The 23,914-nt window shown below is 39.1% G+C and overlaps 1 protein-coding gene across 5 annotated transcripts in view; it reads left to right on the top strand.

The window, feature by feature from the left end:
• DIAPH2 (diaphanous related formin 2) overlaps positions 1 to 23,914 on the top strand; it is a 947,390-nt gene that overhangs the window by 680,843 nt on the left and 242,633 nt on the right. For all 5 annotated transcript variants that reach the window (XM_033201830.1, XM_033201829.1, XM_033201828.1 and 2 more), the window contains one exon: positions 14,270 to 14,434. In XM_033201830.1, the coding sequence (XP_033057721.1) occupies positions 14,270 to 14,434 (165 nt within the window). The remainder of the gene's footprint in view (positions 1 to 14,269; positions 14,435 to 23,914) is intronic.

The following is a 23,914-nucleotide window of genomic DNA, read 5'->3' as shown; positions in this document are numbered from 1 at the left end:
AAAGAAAAGAAAGGAAATGTGTTCTTTGGAAGTAATGCCACTGTATTCAAATAGCTTATTCCACATAAAGCTAAAAATGCCTTTCAGAGTTAAATAATGCAGTTTCATATTTAAGACATACATGAAATTGATACTAGGAAAAAATACAAAATCCACCAGTGACCCAGTAAAATTAGTAATTCTTAACATGTGTATAAGTATATACACATACATACATACACGTACACAGAAATACATATATTTTAGAGAAACCTTAAAATAGAAAAGGAGTTGCTGAACAGCTTAGGAAATACAGTGCAAACAAAAAGTAGTATTGTCTGCAAAAAAATTTTTGTTGCAAAAATAAAATTTTCCTAGTGGAAATTCTGGCCCAGAGTTGGGCTATTATGTATATTGAATAAATTCAGGGAAACATTCTGAAATGTTTGACTGCTGTGATTGAATTATTATATTAAAGTACTTTATATCCTGAAATGCACTTGTTTTCAACCATGTAAACAGTTTTATTAAGTAGGAGAACATCAGGGTTAAGGTTAGGGTTACATGACCATATAGGAAAATTTTTTATAAGGTGATGGTATGAATGGATTCTGATCTTCAAAGCTTAGACAACAAGAAGTTGAAATTCTAATGTCAGGGGTATCAAATAGCCCACATGGAAAAGAAATGAGAGTCTTTAAGAAGCAGTTGGGTTAGGAAATATATAGTATTTCAGTGTCACTATTTTATTTCAGAGTAACACGTCTGTCATTGAGATAGTTAACTGTAGGTTAAATGCAGAATGAGGTTGCCATGTACTTGCAAGTCTCTTAACCCTGTTTTAGAGATCATAAAACATAAAGGTGTGCAAAATATATTCATTCTAGAATAGGGAGTTTACATACACTAAACAACCAGCTTAAATAATATATTCAAGTGTTTTCATGAGAAAAAATCAAAATACTTTTTATCAAGATGTTAGTGCTTTCATTTTACCTGAATACTAGCATTATACAGCTGGAAGGAACCTTGCCGAATTTCTACCCAAATTGCTTTATTTTGTATCTGCAGTGAGGGATGTAAATTCCACAGATCATCCTGTATGTGTATAAAAAGGGCTAAATCCCTTGCCTCAGTTCATAGATCTTTTGAATGCACAGAATTGGCTCTTATCTTTATTAGTAAACTTGATTTGGAAGACATTTCTTTTTTTGTTACCACTTCTTTACCTCATCGGTAATTTTAGTTAAGTAAGCAAAGATAAACAAGAAGTGGAAAAGCAATATCAGCTGAACTGAAACCACTACTTAGATTGAAAACGCATGATTGGACATTATCTATAATTCAGTATAATTCTCAAACCTAAAATGGGACATTTGAAAATAAGTGTAGGTAAAATACTTATAAAATGGGAAAAATGGAAATAAAATGTCCAAAGAATTCAGAAAATTATACTAAAGGGTCCAGTCAAACCCAAATATGTACATATTCATTCCAAAGCAACAGACATATCAGAAGTACCTGGTACGATAAAAATTAAAATACACACACACTCACAAAGACTGCACAATATAATGAGAAACATAGTCTCAGACACTTAGCATCACCATTTCTAAGTAATTTCATAACTGTATCCAGTTATTCTTGAATCTGTAGTAATATTTCTTAAACTCCTTTTTGCCCTAGCTCTGTCACTGTTCAATAAAACTAGATTCCCCAGGGAACTGCCCTTTGGCAAAATTCACACTGAGTATACTTCTCGTTTCATTGACATTTGTAGTAAAATCATCCTTTACAATCATTGGAACTGTTAGCACAGACTACAGGATCTGATGTTTTGCTCTTTCAGTTAGATATTTCCAGAATATCCTATATTTAGGGGGAGTATATCAAGGCCAAATATATTCAGACTAAAGGAATGTCCACTGGACCAACAAGAATGTTAAGGGAGCCTTGTTAAAGTACTGTCCTGATCTCGATCCAATTGGCTAAGAGGAAGTCTTCCTGTCCTTGCTCCATTTGCTTTGGCTTTGCACTTCTTACTGCTGCCATACAACCTGATCTCCATTTTATCAAGGAGCCTATATACTTCAACTGCCTATTAGATTTCACTATCCCAGTATTTCACAGATACCTCAAACTCAATTTGTTAAAACTAGTCATATTCTCTGCCTCAAAATAGTGCTCCCTTACTTGTCTCTCAAGTTCTGATAAAACGCAAGCTCACACAAAACAGAGTCACCCAGGCTGGAAAACTCAAGGGGCATTGTCCATATTCCCCTCTCTCTAGCCACTAATATCTAGTCAGTCACCATGTTCCATGGATTCTACTTCCTCCATATTCCTTTTTTTTTTTTTTCAGATGGACTCTCACTCTGTCGCTCAGGCTGGAGTACAGTGGTGTGATCTCCGCTCACTGTAACCTCTGCCTCCCGAGTTCAAGAGATTCTCCTGCCTCAGCCTCCCAAGTAGCTGGGATTACAGGCATGTGCCACCACGCCTGATTAATTTTTGTATTTTTAGTAGAGACGGGGTTTCACCATGTTGACCAGGCTGGTCTCGAACTCCTGACCTCAGGTGATCCGCCTGCATCGGTCCCCCAAAGGGCTGGGATTACAGGCGTGAGCCACCGCGCCCGGCCCATATTTCTTATATCTATCCCCTACTTTCCATTTGCAGTGCTGTTCTGCTAGCTTCCCAGATGCTCTCCCTACGTCTAATCTCTCATCTCTCCAAATTATCCTTCTCCTGTTGCCAAACTAGATTCCTAAAAACAGGTAAGGTTATGTGACTCCTCTGCTTAAAAATATTGATTACTCATCACCTACAAAGGAAACTTGAAAATATTAACATGCATTTCATTCCTTTTCAGGCTTATCCCCTCTATAGTTCCCTGCTTATGCAAACTACCTTATCCCAGAATAGTCACAGTTCCTTGACAGTTCTAGATACATTGAGACCTTTGCTCATACTATTCTCATTGCCTGGAGTGTCTTCTCTCTGGATAGAAAAGTCCTTTCCATACCTCAAGATGGAATTTGGAAGTTACTTCCATGTGAAACTTCCTAATGATTCCAAAGTCAGGCCTTTCTATGTGGAATTTATTTTACCACATGCTTTTTTTCAAAAACACACACAACACACACACACACACACACACACACATACACACACACACAAAACAAACAAACAAAAACCAGAGGAGCGGTGGCTCATGCCTGTAATCCTAGCACTTTGGGAGGCTGGGGCGGGTGGATCACAAGGTCAGGAGTTTGAGACCCATGTGGCCAACATAGTGAAACCCCGTCTCTACTAAAAATACAAAAAATTCGCTGGACGTGGTGGCGGGCGCCTGTAATCCCAGCTACTCGGGAGACTGAGGCAGGAGAATCACTTGAATCTGGGAGGCGGAGGTTGCAGTGAGCCTAGAACGTGCCACTGCACTCCAGCCTGGGTGACAGTGTAAGACTTCGTCTCAAAAAACAAAACAGGAAGCAAGCTATGGGCTAAACATGCTGGTTTGAAACATAATTTTGTGTTGCGGTGGTATGGGAGGGGTACCCCTTTCAAATCCTGAATCCACCACATACTATCTAGATGGCAATGAAAAAGTTAGTTGGTCTCCCTGAGGCTAATTTCATCATGTGTAAAATGTAGTTAATAATAGCATATATAGGCCATTGCGGGGGTTAAATAAGACAAAGCTTGTTAAGCATTTAGTTCCGTGCCTGCTTCCTTGTAAGAATTCAATAAACATTAGTTTCTGCTACTGAGGCTCTGCTGTTATTTATCTGTCTCCTAACACTAGTTTATAAATTCAGTGAGGGTTAGGAACCATGTCTTATCACTTTACTTTCTTTTTCTCTATTTAATCCCTAGCAGTTTCTTATATGTTATCACAACATGATAAATGATGCTGAGAACTGAGTGTGAGGTAGGGCTTGGGGTAGGACCTTACCTAATTAACATCTGTGTATGCCTACTATGAATATTAAATAATAATACTGACATTCCAAAATATACACATCAATCTCAAAAATGTTTAACCATAACTCCTGTATTCCGGTAAACACAACTATATGGCAATCTTAATAGTTATATATTGCCTAACACCTGTTATTTTTTAACTGCCTTTGATTCTGTGTAACATTCTCAATAATTTATCAAATGTACTTTAATTGGATATTTACATACTGCATACTCTTCTCATTAGTAGGAACTAGCAAATAAACTTACTATCATTTAGATCATATTCTATGCTTCATTTAAATTAGTCTGAGGGTTTTTGGTTGTTGTTAGTGTGTATGTATGTGTTTTAATTTAGGTACCATTGTTTACACCTTAAGCAAAGGAAATCTAATCTACCACTTATTTGTTTAAACCTTGTCAATGACTTACATTTTGGACAAGAAAAAGTTTTAAATGCTTAATAGATCTATAGAATATGGTTCCTGCTTACCTCAGGAACCGTCTCCTTCCTCACTCCCACTTAACTCCGTAGTCTCTAGTATTCTAGGCCTTTTTCCTCTTCTTTGTGTTCCTAGAATATTTAATATCCTTCCAAGCCTTCCCTCATACTACCACAATGTTCCTTCTGGCTCTTACCATCCAGGTTTGAGTTTTAATGCGTCATCTTTCAAGCAGCATTTCCAGACTCATAACCTACCCCGTCCCCCCAAGTCTATTAAGTCTCCCAAATATACATTCTTATAGCAACTTAAGCTTTGCAGTCACACTTTTCTTTTTTTTGTTTTGAGACAGTCTCGCTCTGTTGCCCAGGCTTGAGTGCAGTGGCCCGATCACGGCTCACTGCAAGCTCCGCCTCCCGGGTTCACACCATTCTCCTGTCTCAGCCTCCTGAGTAGCTGGGACTACAGGCGCCCACCACCACGCCCGGCTAATTTTTTTGTATTTTTAGTAGAGACGGGGTTTCACCATGTTAGCCAGTATGGTCTCCATCTCCTGACCTCGTGATCCGCCCTCCTTGGCCTACCAAAGTGCTGGGATTACAGGCATGAGCCACCGCGCCAAGCCTGCAGTCACACTTTTCAAATTGCAATTTAAAAAATGTTTTGTATTTGTTTAATGTATATTTTCCCCACTCAACTGGCATCTCCTTGGAAAGCAGTAACCTTGTCTGAATATTCACTACTCTGTCATCAGCACCTAGAAGATACCTGGCACATAGTAGGCATTTAATCAATATGTTTGAATAAATGAGTGAAGAAATCACTCTGCTGGGTGACTAAGGATGCAAAGCTAAACCCTGTCTTCAAAGGAAGGATAAAAAGACAGACACATAAAAGACACAAGAGAGTGAATAAAGAAAGTGGGTAGAGAAAATTAAGAGTGCTGAGTGTACTTCTTATCTCTAATAACTACCACATTTGTGACTTTAACAGGAGGCTTATTTAAAAGCATTTCTTTATCCTAGCTGACTCAGACCATTTTTGGAAAAGTGGGGTCATTGCAAAATGTTTTCATCTTTCTGGTAGCATAATTACCACCTCTATGTTAAAAACTGAGGACTTTGGCTCAAAATCCTCACCACTGACTATACTATCTTTGTTATATTATTTAAATGTCCTATGCCTCAATTTTATTTCTTTTGTTTTTATTTTTTTATTTTAACAGAAAATCTACTCTTTGGGTAGTGAGAGAGCACTAAGAAAATGGCTACTCCAATGGGGCAGAAGGTAAAAAAGAGAAGCAGGGGTACTTGACATACTCCAGATAGTACAAATCTGGTGATGCTGGTCCCCAGGAGGGATTATGGACTGATATGATATGCCTGTGTCCCCACCCAAATCTCATCTTGAATTGTAGTTCCCATAATCCCCACGTGTCATGGGAGGGACCTATTGGGAAATGATTGGATCATGGGGGCAGTTTCCTCCATGCTGTTTTCATGATAGTGAGTTGTCATGAGATCTGATGGTTTTATAAGTGTCTGGCATTTCCCCTGCTGGCACTCATTCCCTCCCCTGCCACCCTGTGAAGAGGTGCCTTCCACCATGATTGTAAGTTTCCTGAGGCCTCCCCAGCTATGTGAGACTGTGAGTCAGTTCAACCTCTTTCCTTTATAAATTACCAGTCTCGGGTATTTCTTCATACCAGTGTGAGAACAGACTAATACATGGGCGTAGCCCCACACTGGGTGTCAGAGTAACGAAAGAGGTGCAAGAGTGAGTGACTGATTCTCCTCTAGAAGGTTTGGGGGGAGGCTGTCCTGCTGGGCTGCCACCAGGATAGTTGCTACTCACTTCTGTCCTGGCCTGGTCCTGACTGAGTCCTCGCCCAAACTGCTCTGATGGGGGGGAGTAATCATGGCCGTGCCTCAGTTTTATAATCTGATTTTTTTTTTTTTTTGAACTGAGTTTCGCTTGTTGCCCAGGCTGGGTGCAATGGTGCAATCTCAGCTCACTGCAACCTCCATCTCCCGGGTTCAAGCAATTCTCATGCCTCAGCCTCACAAGTATCTGAGATGACAGGTGTGCACCATCACGCCTGGCTAATTTTGTATTTTCAGTAGAGATGGGGTTTTGCCATGTTGGTCAGGCTGGTGTCTAACTCCTGACCTCAGGTGATCTGCCCGCCTCGGCCTCCCAAAGTGCTGGGATTACAAGTGTGAGCCACCGCACCTGGCCTATAATCAGATTTTTAACAGGATTTTTTAGTCTATGTCTTGAACTATTTTAAAGTATTATGTTTGACCCCAAATGAAAATTAATACATGCATTCCATATTATCCTTGTTAATGTTCATATTTGTAAATACTTGTCAATGCGTATTCATCACATAATGTGTGGTTTGTAAGGAAATTTCACATATTTTAATATTATTTTTAAAGTACATTTCTTTGAAATGTTAATAATTTCTAACTAAAAATTACCCAAATTAAATGGAAAAAATTCATGTTTTGTTTTTAGCATTAAGAGGAATCTTTCCTGACAGGTTTTGAAAAGTGGAAATGCTGTCTATATTTTAATAGATTGTATATTTGTGACTTCCTTTTATTTAAATGGGTAATTATGCCAGGTTGTTAACTAAAGCTTGTGTGAAGGTTAAGTGGATCTCAAGTTGATTTTTCCACGTTCTTCAATCCAGCAGTAATGATATTTAATATTTCAGGCTTTTAAAATGAAAATTATAAGTAACTAATGTACTACCTATGAAGATGAAAATTGTAGCAGCTGATTTGACTCAAGTATCTATGAGCTGTATAAACTCTTCATTCCCCAGTGCTCTGCTAATGCTTATTCTCGTTCTAATGGAACAAGTTTTTTGTGGTAACGATTACTCCTTACATCAAAATTAAGTAAAATGATAAACAGTTTTCTACACATAGCATTGATGAAGTGATCCTATTTTGCCAATAGGATCAGTTAGAGGCAAGGGGGTATAACACCTGCCTTCAGCTACCTGAAATAGTCAAATCCAATATAAATGTACATTAAAGTATAAAGAAAATAACTCTCTATTTGGGTATAAGCCTATGGAGAAATTACAACTGTCTCAGGTGAATTTTAAGTCCATACTATTAGTATATTACTAAGGAATATAATCTAGAAATTCATATATAGTCACACAAAAACATAAGTGATAAAAGCTTTAAGAGAATTCTATATAGTACATAAATACCCAAGTAATTCTGATCACTGTTTCCCTAGGTGAAATTTTCAAATGAGTTAATATAAAAATGCTTTGTGGGCTGGGTGCAGTGGCTCACGCCTGTAATCCCAGCACTGGGAGGCCTGGGCGGGCAGATCACTTGAGGTCAGGAAGGAGTTCGAGACTAACCTAACTAACATGATGAAACCCCATCTCTACTAAAAATAAAGAAAGTAGCTGGGCATGGTGCTGGGCACCTGTAATCCCAGCTACATGGGAGGCTGAGGCAAGAGAATCACTGGAACCTGTGAGGCAGAGGTTGCAGTGAGCTGAGATCATGCCACTGCCCTCCAGCATGGGCGATAGAATGAGACTCTGTCTCAAAACAAAAAAGGAAATAAAAATGCTTTGTGGGACTTATGATAAATGTTTTATAAATTGACTTTCCAGATTCATGACTGAGACCAAACTGATTTCACATTAATAACATTTTCAAAACATTAGCATTTTACCTTGCAGTGTTTTAAAATGCTGCACACATTTTAGTTTATAAACCCGCAAAAAACACTTCTGTTAGGGAGAAGATGATGTGATTTTAGCTTAGAGTTATCTTGAATAACTTCATGCTTGAAAAATCAGAAATATTTGTCTTTGTAGAACAAGGAATTTGGAAGGGGACTAGTAAAAGGAAAATTGCATTGAATTTCTTATTTTCCTCTCATACTTGACAAGTTTATATGTATTAGATATGTCCCACTTCACCGCCATAAGGTTATATTTATTTTAGGTTATAAATTACTCTGAATTACCTTCATCTTGGAAGGTCCATTGTTTTCCCAGGGTTCTTCTCTTTAAATATTTCAAGGACTTCCAAAGTTGCTTAAACAGATGGGAAGAGGTCACTCTACATTTCGATCCTGGAATAGTCTAATCATCCTCCCCAGAGTGCCCTGTGCTTTGAAGCTTCTCTAGTTGTTGTCACTCTCTCCTGTAGCACCAAATACCAGGAAATCTGGGTATTCTGGAGCAAATGCCCTTTGGCTGCTGATCTTACCATTGCCTTCAGTAGTTTCTCAGGGAACTGTGTTAGGAGAGGTTCTAGCATTCGTTATATAGTGGGTCCATAACCAGCTTTCCCATATCACCCTAAATATGGCCATAGACTTCTCCCTCAGTGCTGCCAAAACACAACTAAGGGCAGGCTGCCTGACCCAGTCCCACCAATCATAATGTGTAAGCAACAAGGCTGTTTATTTCACCTGGGTGTAGGCGGGCTGTCTGAAAAGAGAGTCAGCGAAGGGATATGGGGTGGGGCCGTTTTATAGGATTTGGGTAGGTAAAGGAAAATTACAGTCAAAGGGGGTTGTTCTCTGGTGGGCAGGGGTGGGGGTCACAAGGTGCTCAGTCGGGAGCTTTTGAGCCAGGAAAAGGAATTTCACAAGGTAATGTCATCAGTTAAGGCGGGAACAGGCCATTTTCACTTCTTTTGTGGTGGAATGTCATCAGTTAGGGCAGGAACAGGCCTCCTGGATGTGTACCTGCAGGTCACAGGGGATATGATGGCTTAGCTTTGGCTCAGAGGCCTGACAAAAGCTATGTGAATTGCTGAAATCAACTAGACAGAGAATGCAGATAGAGGGCTCAGGACCAAACCTTCTACTCTAACATTTTATAGAAGTTGTCAGAAGAGTCCAGGCACGGTGGCTCACGCCTGTAATCCCAGCACATTGGGTGACCCAGGTGGGTGGATCACCTGAGGTCAGGAGTTCAAGACCAGCCTGGCCAACATGGTGAAACCCCATCTCTACTAAAAATACAAAAATTAGCTGGATGTGGTGGGCTGTGCCTGTAATCCCAGCTACTTGGGAGGCTGAGGCAGGAGAATCGCTTGAACCCAGGAGGTGGAGGTCGCAGTGAGCTGAGATCACGCCACTGCACTTCAGCCTGGGTGACAGAGTAAGACTCCATCTCAAAAAAACAACAAAACGGCCAGGCGCGGTGGCTCAAGCCTGTAATCCCAGCACTTTGGGAGGCCGAGGCGGGCGGATCACAAGGTCAGGAGATCGAGATCATCCTGGCTAACATGGTGAAACCCCATCTCTACTAAAAAATACAAAAAACTAGCCGGGCGAGGTGGCGGGTGCCTGTAGTCCCAGCTACTCGGGAGGCTGAGGCAGGAGAATGGCGTAAACCCGGGAGGCGGAGCTTGCAGTGAGCTGAGATCTGGCCACTGCACTCCAGCCCGGGCCACAGAGCGAGACTCCGTCTCAAAAAAACAAAAACAAAAACAAAAAAACAAAACAAAGAAAAAAAAAAGTTATCAGAGGAGAGGAAGTGAGAAAGAAAACTTCATTTCTGTGTCACAGAAATTAAGAGAAGTAGCTAAATGTGTTATATGCTGCTGAGACCTAAAAAGAAAAATAAAGGAGTGAATATTGAATTTTGCCACATGAAGGTCACTGTTATTGTAAACAATACACTTCTATATGAAAAGAACTAGGTGTCATGCCATGGATTATTACAATGTCTGCGTTCTAACCCTAAATGGATAACTGCCTTTTGTCTAGCTCCCACAACTGTAAAATTTGAATGGTAATATGCTCTGCCTTTTTGAAAAGGTTGTTATGAAGAATATGGGATGTAATGGAAGGAAATGTATATAATAAGTGATAAAGTCTTATACACATGCAAATTGATGGTGGTAGAATTATTGTACTATTGGATTATAAACTTCTTCAGGGTAGAGATTAAGGCTTTAATGATCATTCTATCGACCACAATGCTTAGCATGATACCACCCCAGTATCTTGTATTTAATGACTGCTCAAAAAACAAAATAAAAATTTCCCATATGAAGCCAGGTGTGGTGGCATACATCTGTAGTCCCAGCTACTTGAAAGGCTAAGGCGGGAGGATGGCTTGAGCCTGGGAGTTCGAGGCTGCAGTGAGCTAGGATCGTGCCACTGCACTCCAGCCTGAGTAACAGAGAAAGATCCTGTCTCTAAAAAATAATGCAGAGAATTTAAAATAAATGGTAAGTTTTTAAAATTTCCACATTAAATACAGGGATGATATGGAGTGATGTCCACTTCTTTTCTTACCTGCAGTCCCGTGTAGGATTTGGTGACATGGTTGCAATTGTGAAAAATTTCGGTGCTGACTCGTCAGCCATCTATCCCTTTTACAAAGTAATCTCTTTGAAGATAAGTGAAGGATTTAGAGATTGGACTGCTTTCCATTTGTTATTTTGAAGATAAACCAGTCTCAGAATTTTTCAGATTTCCTCACTTGGGTACAGAGACAATTTCTGAAACCAGTTTTTGTTCTATAAGAACAAATTTATGAAATTTGGTATCACTACATGGCCATGTTTTAGCTGGTGAAAAATTGTGTTATGATAAATGGGGAACATACACATTTTCCCTTTTTTGTTATCTTTGGCTTTTTCTCTGTGTTGTACAGATGTTGAGTTTTCTGCAATATACAAACAGTTAGTAATTTGCATTGCAAATAGATTACAAGTAAGTGACCTTTGCAAAGTGTTTCTGCCTAGCAAGTCCCTGGAATGAATCTATTTTATTTAGGGAAGAGAGGCTAGAAAACAGAAATGTCACTTTCATTCTTTGCTAAAAAATGAAGAGTCTTCTTTCTGCTGTGCTTAAATATGATGCTAAACATTTTCTTAAAAACCAATATATATATGATGACAGTCTCAAAGGTAAAAATCAGAATGTTTTTATATGTGAAGCATTACGTACCCTTTCATTGCTAAAAAGAAAGTAGAGTCTGTCAGAAATGTGTTTGTTCTTTCGGGTCTATTGACATAAAAATGGGCTTGAGGATTGAAAGATTTAATGTCACTTGTCAGCATGAAAGGGGCTGTTGTGTTGTTAATGTGAATGCTAATACTTACGTAGCATAAAAAAATAACATAGGAAGTGAGCATCTCACTTTTAAAATCATGGTGTATTCCATAAGTGTCAGCTGCAAAGTAACTTTCCAGAAATGGTCTGATTTCCCCATTGACTTTCATTATAGAACTAGAGCTGTGTTCCCATGGAAAATAAATTTGGCCCCAGGTTATAATAAAACACAGTGAAGAATTCAGAAAATCTTATAAAGTCAAGTTTTTCAAGGCACAATTATCAGTACTTGATAAAATAATAGTACCACAAAATATTAATACACTATAGTAGATCTTAAAATAGTATGCCCCAGACTGCACCATTATTTTTCTATACAATTCCAAGTCAATTACTTTTCCATCTAAAGAAATTTTACTTATGTGATCATTATTAATTTTTAATGGATTTAACTCTAATTTTAAACTGTTGATTTTGTTTCCTTTCTTCTTTATGATTAGTCCACTTACCTTTTTCTAAAACATTCTTATCCATAACAATCAAAAGTTACTAGCCATAGAAGAAAGACCAGGAGGAAATGCTCCAAAATGTTCACAATACTTGTTTCTGAGTGGGAAAATTTAGTTGACTTAAGTTCTTAATTTCTAAGTTGTAAAAAAGGGTCATTTATATCTTCTGTAATCAGAAAAAAATGTATTATAATTTCTTTCTATAAGTATAAATTTATATATAGTGAGATATCTTTAGTAGGACACATTTATATATTTCGTTCATTTTATGATTTGGTAGTGGTGGTTGTTAAAATCATTTATTCCTTCAAAATTTTTTTAAAACTGGTAAAATTAGTTTCTGGAGATAATAGCTTCTACTTAATTTTCTAAAACATACTACTCAAAGTGTGGGCCTGGACCAGGAGCATCAGCATCACCTGGAAATTAGTTAGAAATGATAATTCTTAGGCCCCTGATCTGGGGCCCCAGCAAACAGCTATTTGTGTTTTAACAAGCCCTTTGAGCCATTAAGGTTCTAAAGGTACAGAAAATTCTCTCTAGAGCTACAGCAAATTTTCTTTACCTCTCTCTCCTTCTCCCTCTCCCTCTGTGTCTCTCTCTCCCTCTCCCCTTCATCCTCTCTTTTCTCTCCCCCGTTCCCTCCTTCTCCCTCTTCCTCCTTTCTTGCCAGGCCACTTTCTTTTCTTTATAGAGGAAAAGCAGTTTCTCTTCTCACCATTGCTGGGTTTGTGGCTGAGACCTCTAAAACAAAAGACAGATTAACAAGAGGAAAACTTATGGATTTATTTAATATAAATTTCATGTGACACAGGAGCCCTCAGAAATGAAGACCAAAAGAAATAGGGAAACTTGTATATTTTTATGATTAGGTTTGATGAAGAGTGGACAGTGGGGAAATATAATTGGACAAAGGGGGTATGATCTAATGGTAATGAGCTGGGGGGACTTAGCAAGGCATATTTGTTCAGATTCTTCTCTGTGTCCATATGTCTCCAGAGATAAGGACATTCTTTTCCTTCAGGTATAGGAAGAGCAGCTCTGAAATGAGGGTCTTATAACCTACTTCAGAGGCAGTTAAGAGAATTATTTCTTGTGCTTCAGGAGAAAAGGATTAGAAGAAGATCAGAGAGATCTTCCTGCTTTGCTGATTTCTCAAATGCCAAGGTGCTATATTTTGGGGAAGTGTATCTTGAACCCCATCACCTTCTTCCTTCTCTCTCTTCCTTGTGTGAGTTATGCATATATGTATATACACACACATATATAACACTCATATACAGAATTCACGATCACCTCTTTTTTTTTTTTTTTTTTTGAGACGGAGTCTCACACTGTTGCCCAGGCTGGAGTGCTGGGGCACGATCTTGGCTCAGCACAACCTCCACCTCCCGAGTTCAAGCGATTTTCCTGCCTCAGCCTCCCAAGTAGCTGGGACTACAGGCGCATGTCACCATGCCTGGCTAATTTTTTGTATTTTTAGTAGAGACGGGGTTTCACTATGTTGGCCAGGCTGGTCTCAAACTCCTGACCTTGTGATCTGCTCACCTCGGCCTCCCAAAGTGCTGGGATTACAGGCGTGAGCCACCACACCCGGCCTCACTATAACCTCTATCTCTATTTATATAGAGATATATATTAAAAAGATAATATATATATATATATATATATAATTTTTTCTTTAAGTTTTTTGTCACTGTTTTCTACCTTACTCATAAAAATATATTAGGCCATTTTCTGGTATTTATGCCTATATGCTTTCATTTAGCAAACATTTTCTAACAAATATGTTCCGTGTGGTTACATATTGAATAGTTCTGCCTAATTTAAAGATCTTCAAGTCTCACTAACCAATATAATGACTCTAGCAAGTTATTTTGGGCTAAAATGTGTCTTCCCCAAAATTCATATGCTAAAGTCCTAACCACCCTGTACCTCAGAATGTGACTATATTTGATCATAGGGACTTCAAGGAAGTAATTAAGTTAAAATGAGCTGATGAGTGTGGGCCCTAATCCAATATGTCTAATGTAAGAAGAAGCGATTAGGATACAGACAGAGGAAGGACTATGGAGAGACCTCAGAAGAAATTAAACCCACTAGACCCTGATCTCAGACTTCTAGCCTCCAGAATTGTGAGAAAATCAGTTTCTGTTGTTTAAGCCACCTAATCTGTGGTATTTTACCATGGCAGCCCTAACAAACTAATGCTAATATATTTATAGAAGTGATGATTTAATTCAATCTTAACATCTAGTGATTGCATTTAAAAGGTACTGTTGGGTCATTTCCTTAACAAAAAGCTACAGCTTTACAAAGAGTGCCAGAGAACAGTATGAAAAACTCTCCACCATGCACAACAACATGATGAAGCTCTATGAGAATCTCGGAGAATACTTCATTTTTGACTCAAAGACAGTGAGCATAGAAGAGTTCTTTGGTGATCTCAACAACTTCCGAACTTTGTTTTTGGTGAGTAATACATCTTAAAGCATTGCAAGTCCTGTTGCTTGTATTTCTGAATGTCTTCCTTCTATTGTTGTTGTATGTTCCTATTGACTATATTGATTTCATGTGACAGTTTTTTAACAAGAATTGACAGATATTTTATACCTGTGACATGGATAAAAATTAGGTTATAAGTCATGGCTGGCTTAACATAATGCGGACCTCAATGAATCATCTTCAATGTTAGGTATACATGGGAAATGTTTACTGACATTTTATAGGAAATGAATGAATTGGTACTTAAATAACCCCAATTTTTATATAGCATAATATTATAATTTTACATACCTTAAAAATTAATATCTAGAACTTTTCACATTATAAATTCAAATGCTGTGATTTATAAACAAGTTTCTTTCACAGCCTAAATGAGAAACTGATTTTGAATTGGACTTTGTCAATGACTTTGAATACCTAAAGTTTCTTTCACAATGTGGGCTCTTGTTTTAAACTGGAACTCTTGAGGATCACAGTAAATATTAGCATTAATTGGGGGTGGCAATTAGGGTACAAGTTATGATGCTAAAAGGAATCAAAGACTTTGCTATATAAATGCTGTGGAAATACACCTCCTCTGCATCCAACAAAGGAGTAGCAGGAAGAACACAGACTCTGATTGTAATAGTAACAGAAAGATATGCACAATAGTTGATCTCAAACAGATAAAGGTGTATATGTGTGTGTGTGTGTGTGTGTGTGTGTGTGTGTATATATATATATATATTTTTTTTTTATATGGAGTCTCGCTCTGTTGCCCAGGCTGAAGTGCAGTGGCGCGATCTCGGCTCATTGCAACCTCTGCCTCCCAGGTTCAAGCGATTCTTCTGCCTCAGCCTCCCAAGTAGCTGGGATTACAGGCACATGCCACCACGCCCAGCTAATTTTTGTATTTTTAGTAGAGACGGGGTTTCACCATGTTGGCCAGGCTGGTCTCGAACTCCTGACCTCAAGTGATCCACCTACTTCAACCTCCCGAAGTGTTGGGATTACAGGCGTGAGGACCTCTAGCAATAATCCCCAGCAGGAAGATCAGTTAACAAACAAATTCATTCTAGTGTGAGGTATGTTTTTATTCCCAAAGCAGTACTTTCTTTGTCAATGCTGTTGTCCTGTGAAATCATTTGATTTTGGTGTGACTTCATCTGTGAGATATGAATATGCTTGTGGAAATCAAATTGCTTTCATTTCCTAACCCAGGGCCTATAACCCAGAGCACACCCCAAAAGTTAAACAAGCAGCTTTGGTCATAGAAGTTAATCCACAAACTTCCAGAAGTATGATCATATGTCTTCTTTTTTGCTGAAAATATTAGTTGATTTTGGTCTTTGACCCTTCATAGAGACACATACTTTGTAGCTAACCAATAACTAGTAGAATGTGTTCTACTGGCAATGAGAAGAGGGCTAAGAGAAAGTGATCAAATCATTTTCAAAACTTAAAAGCTGATTATATGCTATGAACACATAAGCGCACAGGTTATATCTACTTGGATTATTTTCAAAAAGGAAAAAAAAATTTACATTAAAAAGGAATGAGGAAACAGAAAATATACTTTAGTTGACACACTGAAATGATAAATTCAATAATTTTTTTTGTAACAATGTCTGTGGGTGAATGGATATATAAGAATATATATGTGGCCAGGCGCAGTGGCTCACACCTGTAATCTCAGCACTTTGGGAGGCCGAGGTGGGTGGATCACCTGAGGTCAGGAGTTTGAGACCAGCCTGGCCAACATGGCAAAACCCTGTCTCTACTAATAATACAAAAATTAGCCGGGCATGGTGGCAGGCACCTGTAATCCCAGCTACTTCAGAGCTAAGGCAGGAGAATCGCTTGAACTTGGGAGGCGAAGGTTGTAGTGAGCCGCTGGAGACAGAGTGAGGCTGTCCCAAAATAAATAAATAAATAAAAGACTATATATGTAAAATATATAAGAATAAATATAATTAATATTGTTGATCTCCATTTAGATCCTAAAACACTGTCATATTTTGCGTTCCCTTACCTCCCCGATACTCAGACACAGAGTGGTAGATGGTGTACTTCCCCACCATGTTGCGGCATTCTTTTAATGATAATTCCAGTGTTACAGCCTGTGTGTACTCATATTAGCCAGATGCCTAGAAGGCTAAGAACTCTACTTGTATCACTTCTCAATCATAACTTGTTTTTTAAAAATGTCAGAATATTATTAAGGAGACCTGATTTTGTGTCCTGGTACTGCCACTAAAAAGCTGTGTGACTTTGAGTAAGTCATGTATCCTTTCTCGCTATCCATTTCTGTCTGTCTTTTGTAAAATGAAAGAGTTAAAGGATTGATCTCTAAGAATTCTATTCCCTGTTAGTAGTGTGAGTCACGCTCGGAATTTCAGAGATGGCAGAGTCATATATATTACATACATACATAGGATATGTTTTATGTCTTTCTGCTGACTTCACTGTAGCTTGAGTACAGAGTAAGAATTTTCATATATTGTTACTGAATGTAAATAATTTGATATTCTTGTGTCGTTTCATGTCCATTTAAGTTAATTTCTTGAGAACCTGTTAAGATTGACCTTCAATGGCCGGGCGCGGTGGCTCAAGCCTGTAATCCCAGCACTTTGGGAGGCCGAGACGGGCGGATCATGAGGTCAGGAGATCGAGATCATCCTGGCTAACATGGTGAAACCCCGTCTCTACTAAAAATACAAAAAAAAAACTAGCCGGGCGAGGTGGCGGGCGCCTGTAGTCCCAGCTACTCGGGAGGCTGAGGCAGGAGAATGGCGTAAACCCAGGAGGCGGAGCTTGCAGTGAGCTGAGATCCGGCCACTGCACTCCAGCCTGGGCGACAGAGCGAGACTCCGCCTCAAAAAAAAAAAAAAGATTGACCTTCAAAACAAGTAATGAGATCCTAAATGTGTCAACCAATCTGAAACACTTACATAATGCACTCCTGGCCAGCCATTGCTATGTTTGCCTTATATAACAGTACTGCTACCACTTCTATCTACAAATCTTTATCAACTTGCTGCCATGAGAATTAGGTGTACAATATATTAACTGTTTTGAACGTGGATGGGTCGTATAACCTCTCTGGGCATTTGTTTCTTTATCTATAAAAGATGGAAAATAGCAGGGTGTGGTGGCTCACGCCTGTAATCCCAGCACTTTGGGAGGCCTAGGTGGGTGGATCACATGAGGTCAGGAGTTCAAGACCAGCCTGCCCAACATGGAGAAACCCCATCTCTACTAAAAATACAAAAATTAGCCAGGGTGGTGGTGCATGCCTGTAATCCCAGCCACTAGGGAGGCTGAGGCAGGAGAATCACTTGAACCCGGGAGGCGGAGGTTGCGGTGAGCTGAGATAGTGCCATTGCACTCCAGCCTAAGCAAAAAGAGCAAAACTCCGCCTCAAAAAAAAGAAAAAAGAAAGAAAGAAAGACGGAAAATAATTTAAGCCAAGTCTTCCTCACTACTATGTGAAAAGACCTTGAAACCTATGGTATACAAATGTAGAATATTATTAGCCATTCTCTGACCATCCTTTCCATTAATTATTGAAAACCAACTTGATTTTGGTAATGCTCTGGTTCACAGATAAAGGAAGAGAATGGTTTCTCTCTATCCATGAGTGGAGACAGATAAACAAATGCAATATGATTTGATAAGTGCTGCCATAGAAGTATGTTAAGGTGTGCTAATAACATAAAGGAGGAACTGCCTAACTCTGCCTGTGTTGGCCAGAGAGGCCTTGATAGAAAAAGTGACATTAGGGCAGAGTCTTGAAAAATCCATCGGCATTTGACAAGCAGACTTTGACAGGCAGGTTTAAGGTTTTTATACCTGACCTTTAAGTCGAAGACTCCTAAATCAACATCACCAACTTCAGTCAATCATTTGTGCTCACCATGTTCCTGTTTCATAGTGAACTTAAAGTGATTTCACTCTCCCAGGGGAGGGAAGAACCCTGAAAGACTGGCAAAAATTGTAATCGCCAGAAGTTCCCATTTTCTTAGTGCTTTGTGTGTTTGGCCTCAGGGTTCTTAACACTAAAAGCATATTGGACTATAGATGGAAGCAATAAAATACCAGTAGTGCTGAGAAGAAAATAAGAGTTCTGATTCATGTGCTACCAAAAATTACTTCCAAATGAGCTCAGAGTTTCATCTTGGGAGATCTATTTGGCATGTGTAGCATAAACAAAATGCACATACCAAAAAATCGTCCTCAGATAGAGATATCCTCTAAAAGATGGGGCAAATAGAAATAAAAGAAGTTGACATTATGGATTAAGACTTTTTTCAAAGTAATCAATTCAAATAAATGAAAGCAGAATTGGATAATGTCTATAGAATACTTCTCTATTACTTAATATTCATATTCTATATTACTCAGCTAATGAGGATATTAAAGGTATTCCAGATGAATGTACAATATATTGGTATCAAAATGTATATAATTGGAAACATTTCTAAATTCAGAATTAAGACCCTTTCTAGTTAGTTTCTCAGAGATTTCATGAGTTTAAAGAACAGCATAGCCGGGCGCGGTGGCTCAAGCCTGTAATCCCAGCACTTTGGGAGGCCGAGACGGGCGGATCACGAGGTCAGGAGATCGAGACGCATCCTGGCTAACACAGTGAAACCCCGTCTCTACTAAAAAATACAAAAAACTGGCCGGGCGCGGTGGCTCAAGCCTGTAATCCCAGCACTTTGGGAGGCCGAGACGGGCGGATCACGAGGTCAGGAGTTCGAGACCATCCTGGTGAATACGGTGAAACCCCGTCTCTACTAAAAAATACAAAAACTAGCCGGGCGAGGTGGCGGGCGCCTGTAGTCCCAGCTACTCGGGAGGCTGAGGCAGGAGAATGGCGTAAACCCAGGAGGCGGAGCTTGCAGTGAGCTGAGATCCGGCCACTGCACTCCAGCCTGGGTGACAGAGCAAGACTCCGTCTCAAAAACAAAACAAAACAAACAAAAAAATACAAAAACTAGCCGGGCGTGGTGGCGGGCGCCTGTAGTCCCAGCTACTCGGGAGGCTGAGGCAGGAGAATGGCGTAAACCCGGGAGGCGGAGCTTGCAGTGAGCTGAGATCCGGCCACTGCACTCCAGCCTGGGCGACAGAGCGAGACTTCGTCTCAAAAAAAAAAAAAAAAAAAAAGAACAGCATACTGGCCAGGTACGGTGGCTCAAGCCTGTAATCCCAGAACTTTGAGAGGCCGAGGCGGGCAGATCATGAGGTCAGGAGATCAAGACCATCCTGGCTAACACGGTGAAACCACAGCTCTACTAAAAAATACAAAAAAAAAAAAAAAAAAAATTAGCCAGGCATGGTGGTGGGCACCTGTAGTCCCAGCTACTCGGGAGGCTGAGGCAGGAGAATGGCCTGAACCTGGAAAGTGGAGCTTGCAGTGAGCCAAGATCGTGCCACTGCACTCCAGCCTGGGAGACAGAACGAGACTCCATCTCAAAAAAAACAAAACAAACAAAAAAAAAACCAAAAACAAAACAGCATGCAATATAGACAAAATTAATAACTCCTAAATTTAAGTTGAATATTTTGTGGAAGAAAATCAAATTCCATGACACACATTGGAGACTCAGGGGTAGGAGGGGTGTGGATAATGAGAAAAATTATTTAATGGGTATGATGTATATTATTCGGGTGATGGATACCCTAAAAGCTCTGACTTCACCACTGTGCAATACATGCATGTAACAAAATTGCACTGGTACCTCATAATGTATACAAACAAACAAATCAAATTCCATATTTATGAAATGTCTAAACATCTTTTTTGCTTATTCTCCTTTATATGCTTCAGTCATTCTGCTAGTTCAAATAGTTGACTGCACAAATAATCTTTTTTTCTTTTGAGATATTTTGAATAGAATATTCAAAATCAGTGAACCATATATGTTTCACCACCATGCAGTATCTTGCTTAGGCATAAAAATTAATTTCAGCTGTTGGGAAAGTGTTCGAGGCAAGTATTATACTTCAATAACTTTCATAGCTCCAAATAAATTATAGAAAATACTTCTTTTCTGTTTTAAATCTGTCAGTTTCCTGCTGCTTCTGTGTGTTTTTGTTTTGTTTTTTTAAAGAACAATATGTTACCCAGGCACTCAATAAATATTTGTTGTGTGTGTGTCCTCATTCTGTACCTCATTTAGTAGAAATATAGGAATAAAGCTTTGCAGAATTATTAGATTCATTGACATAACTTGAAAATGTTACCGTTGCTATTAATCATGTTAGCCAATTTCCCCTCAACGAAATCAGTATGTGCTACTGTTCATTTGATAAACTTTGGAACAGCTCCTAAATGAGCATTAAAATAGCTAAGTGTTAAGATACTAAATGATATCAAGTAATCATAGCGTTTTATGCCATTGTTCAGGCTTGCTGCTTCTACTTCCCAGACTGACTGATTGATTGAGACAGGTTTGCTCTGTTTCCCAGGCTGGAGTGTAGTGGCATGATCATAGCTCACTGTATCCTCAAACTCCTGGGCACAAGTGATCCTCCCACCTCATCCTCCTGAGTAACTAGGACTACAGGCATGCATCACCATGCCTGGCTAAATTTTTAATTTTTAATAGAGATGAGGTCTCGCTATGTTGCCCAGGCTAGTCTTGTATTCCTGGCCTCAAGCATTCCTCCTGCCTCAACCTCCCAAAATGCTGGAATTACATGCATGAGCCACTTTGCCTGACCCTAGATGACTTTTGAATCCATCTATTTCTCTCCAAGCCCACTGATACTATTTGAGTTCCTGGCTTCAGCCATCTCTCATCTGGACTATAATAATGACCTCCTGACTGGTATCTGTGTCTTCTTCTCATACCCATTTCCATTTCCTAATCCATTCACCCCATTTTAGTGAGAATAAAATTAAAAACAAAAGAAACCAAACAAGATAACCTTAGTTTCCTGACTTAAGATTCTTTCACAACTTCCCTGTGCCTCAGGATAAAACTGAGCTTTTTTTTTTTGAGACGGAGTCTTGCTCTGTCGCCCAGGCTGGAGTGCAGTGGCTTGATCTTGGCTCACTGTAACCTCCACCCCCTGGGTTCAAGTGATTCTCCTGCCTCAGCCTCCCGAGTAGCTGGGATTAGAGGCACCCTCTTCCATGCCTGGCTAATTTTCATATTTTTAGTAGAGACGGGGTTTCGCCATGTTGGCCAGGCTGGTCTGAAACTCCTGACCTCAGGTGATTCACCTGCCTTGGCCTCCCAAAGTGCTAGGATTATAGGCATGGGCTACTGCACCCAGCCAAATCTGAGCTTTTTAAACTAAAATAGTTTACAAAATCAAAAGAGCTATGGTTACTTTAAAGGCCAGACCATCTATGGTTGGCTCTGAATGGGCTGCAATCACTTAGATTGAACTCTTCTCCCAAATTGGTAAATGTTATGTCTGGAAAGTGGAAGCAGTAGAACGAGATAATAGCAAGTTCCTACGAGGAACTGTGTCTCTTAGAACAAAGAGAAACTTTAGAAGCACCATATGAAAACTCAAAGAAGGCTGAAAGGCCAAAGTATGATTTTCATTATGCCTTTATTGCTCCCATAGCTGGTGTGACATGGAGAGTTATAACCACCGAGTTCATTCTTATGTTAATTCTCAGGGATGTTCTTTGTTCTATCTTAAGTAATTGTTCTTTAAAAACCTAAACTTGTCTGAGAGCTCCCTGTGTAGCCATGTTGGCTTATGGAGATAATTAATTTTGAAAATCTCTCATCTCTCTTAAGCTATCTTCCCTTTTACAAGGCCTCAATCATATCTAAATCTAAACTATAATTGGAAAGCCAATGAGTATGTCTGCATTTAGTTAGACTTGAAAGACTAAATTGATAATATACAGAAAATTTTATTCATTTATTAATGGTAATTTACCTTTAAAGAAATGAAGGTGAATTTTTACATGAAAGGATTGTGTATATAATCCTGATCCAAAATGACTTAAGTTATTTTGACACATTTTTAAACCAAGCACTTGACATTTAAAAAAAAAAAAAAAAAAAAACTTGACTGCAGTACTATAAAAATGGTAGGCTTATGTAAGAAACCAAATATATTGTTTAATAAAGTAGTGTCTTAATCAGTAATGTAAATTCTGATATCTAGAATTTCATCATCCAGAAATTTCTATCAGATGCCTCATAAGTTGATGCCTCTTTTCTTTGCCAATAAAGTGGTAATATTCTGAAAACAACCTTAAGAAGCTGCAAGACCCTGATGTGCTTCTTAATGATATAGTTTTTTTTGTAAACCAGACGTTTCCAGGTCTCTTCATTTGTGAATTCAGAGGGAGTGTCCTTAGTAACAGTAATCCAAATATCCTAGTTACCTCCTCTTTTCCCCCACTAGCAGGACTCAAGCTCCTTGCAAAGTCTTTACCCCTAAAAGTACACCTGGAATCATTTCATGGGTGCTGAAAACATGTCATCTATCGTCATCATGTGAAATTTGCTCACCAATCAGCAACTGAGTGCCTATATTCTAGAGTGATGAAAATACAGCAATGAACAAAACAGAAAAAGCCCCTGCCTGTCCTGTCTTGCTATAGCTTCAGCTCCATTCTGCTAAATGCTTTTTGCTGGCAAAACTGCTTGGGGTTGCCTTTAATGAAAATGCCTATGTGTGGGCCAAGGGTACAGTTTCCTACTGCTCCAATTTTGTCATCAATCTTGAAGTACCATTATGGTATTATGTTCAGTGCAGAAGTAGCCATGTTTCGCAGGACACTTCATAAAAACAGTTCCTTTTGCATCTCTTCTGATCCCTTTCTCCTTGGAGACTAAAAAATGTTTCAACTCCTAGAGACCTGAAGGGAATCCTAAAATCGTAAACCCCTCCATTGCCCTCCTTCCTCCCTTTTGTTCAAGTGCCTAGGCATGTATCTTCCTTTTCCTAGAAGCTGGGAATAAATAAAATGCCAACATAAATCGTTTCATGCAAATAGAGCCCTAAGGACCCACCAACTCTCTCTAGTTAATCATATACACCCAGATAATTCCCTTTGAGCTCAGCTGGGACCACCCTGGGTATATAGCCTTAGGTTTATTTTGATCTATTGCAACTCTTTGAAAATAGGCAATCCATGTAAAATATATGGTAACTCTATTAAGCAGAATATTTGACCAGAATACCTCATTCCCCAGCTGTGCCAGAGAGCAAACTTTACTGTATTTTACAGACATCATTGAATTCTTCTTTAGAAAGAGATGTCACCAATCAACTGTTGTATTCTCTTTGACTGTTTACTTGGGCCAGAAGTGGATGTCCTATTTTTCTTATATGATTGTTCCTTGTATAGAAAAGCTAAATATCATATCATGGGGAACTAAAGGAATATGTAATAAGGGAAGACATAGTTTAAAGAAAACTCAAACTCCCTAACATGATAAAAAATACCTACTAGTATGGATGGTTTTTAAATATGTATACATT

This window comes from Trachypithecus francoisi, unplaced genomic scaffold (genome assembly GCF_009764315.1).
Source record: "Trachypithecus francoisi isolate TF-2019V2 unplaced genomic scaffold, Tfra_2.0 Lachesis_group6, whole genome shotgun sequence".
NCBI classification, from domain to species: domain Eukaryota; kingdom Metazoa; phylum Chordata; class Mammalia; order Primates; family Cercopithecidae; genus Trachypithecus; species Trachypithecus francoisi.
Note: the sequence above shows the minus strand (reverse complement) of the source record. Positions and strands in the feature narration are given on the sequence as shown.